Source organism: Pterocles gutturalis, unplaced genomic scaffold (assembly GCF_000699245.1).
Source record: "Pterocles gutturalis isolate BGI_N339 unplaced genomic scaffold, ASM69924v1 scaffold2935, whole genome shotgun sequence".
In the NCBI taxonomy this organism is placed as follows: domain Eukaryota; kingdom Metazoa; phylum Chordata; class Aves; order Pterocliformes; family Pteroclidae; genus Pterocles; species Pterocles gutturalis.
The window spans coordinates 11,629-11,858 of record NW_010143075.1 but is presented as its reverse complement, the minus strand read 5'-3'; the positions used below and the strand labels follow the sequence as shown (position 1 = coordinate 11,858).

Sequence of the window (230 nt, the reverse complement as noted above, 5' to 3'; positions counted from 1 at the left end):
GGGGGGGCAGCCGGCCCTGGGCCGCTGACGCTCTCCCCTCCCACCAGCCTGTTGCAGAGCTGAGCCAGCGCCTCCGTGCCCTCAACCAGCAGAGAGCGGCGGAGGGGCTGCTGCGGATCCTGGTGCACACGGACGCGGCGCAGATGATTGGGAAGGGGCGCGTGGATGTGCAGGAGCTGGGGGTGGACTACCTCACCGTTGTGGGACACAAGGTATGGCCCCGTTCACGT

General features: G+C 69.1%; 1 protein-coding gene across 1 annotated transcript in view; it reads left to right on the top strand.

Moving 5' to 3' along the window:
* Positions 1–47: 47 nt before the first annotated feature.
* Positions 48–230, top strand: part of SCLY (selenocysteine lyase) — a gene marked incomplete at its 5' end in the record, with an annotated part of 2,597 nt that continues 2,414 nt past the window's right edge. Inside the window, one exon of the mRNA XM_010084569.1 lies at positions 48–212. Coding sequence (XP_010082871.1) covers positions 48–212 — 165 coding nt within the window. The remainder of the gene's footprint in view (positions 213–230) is intronic.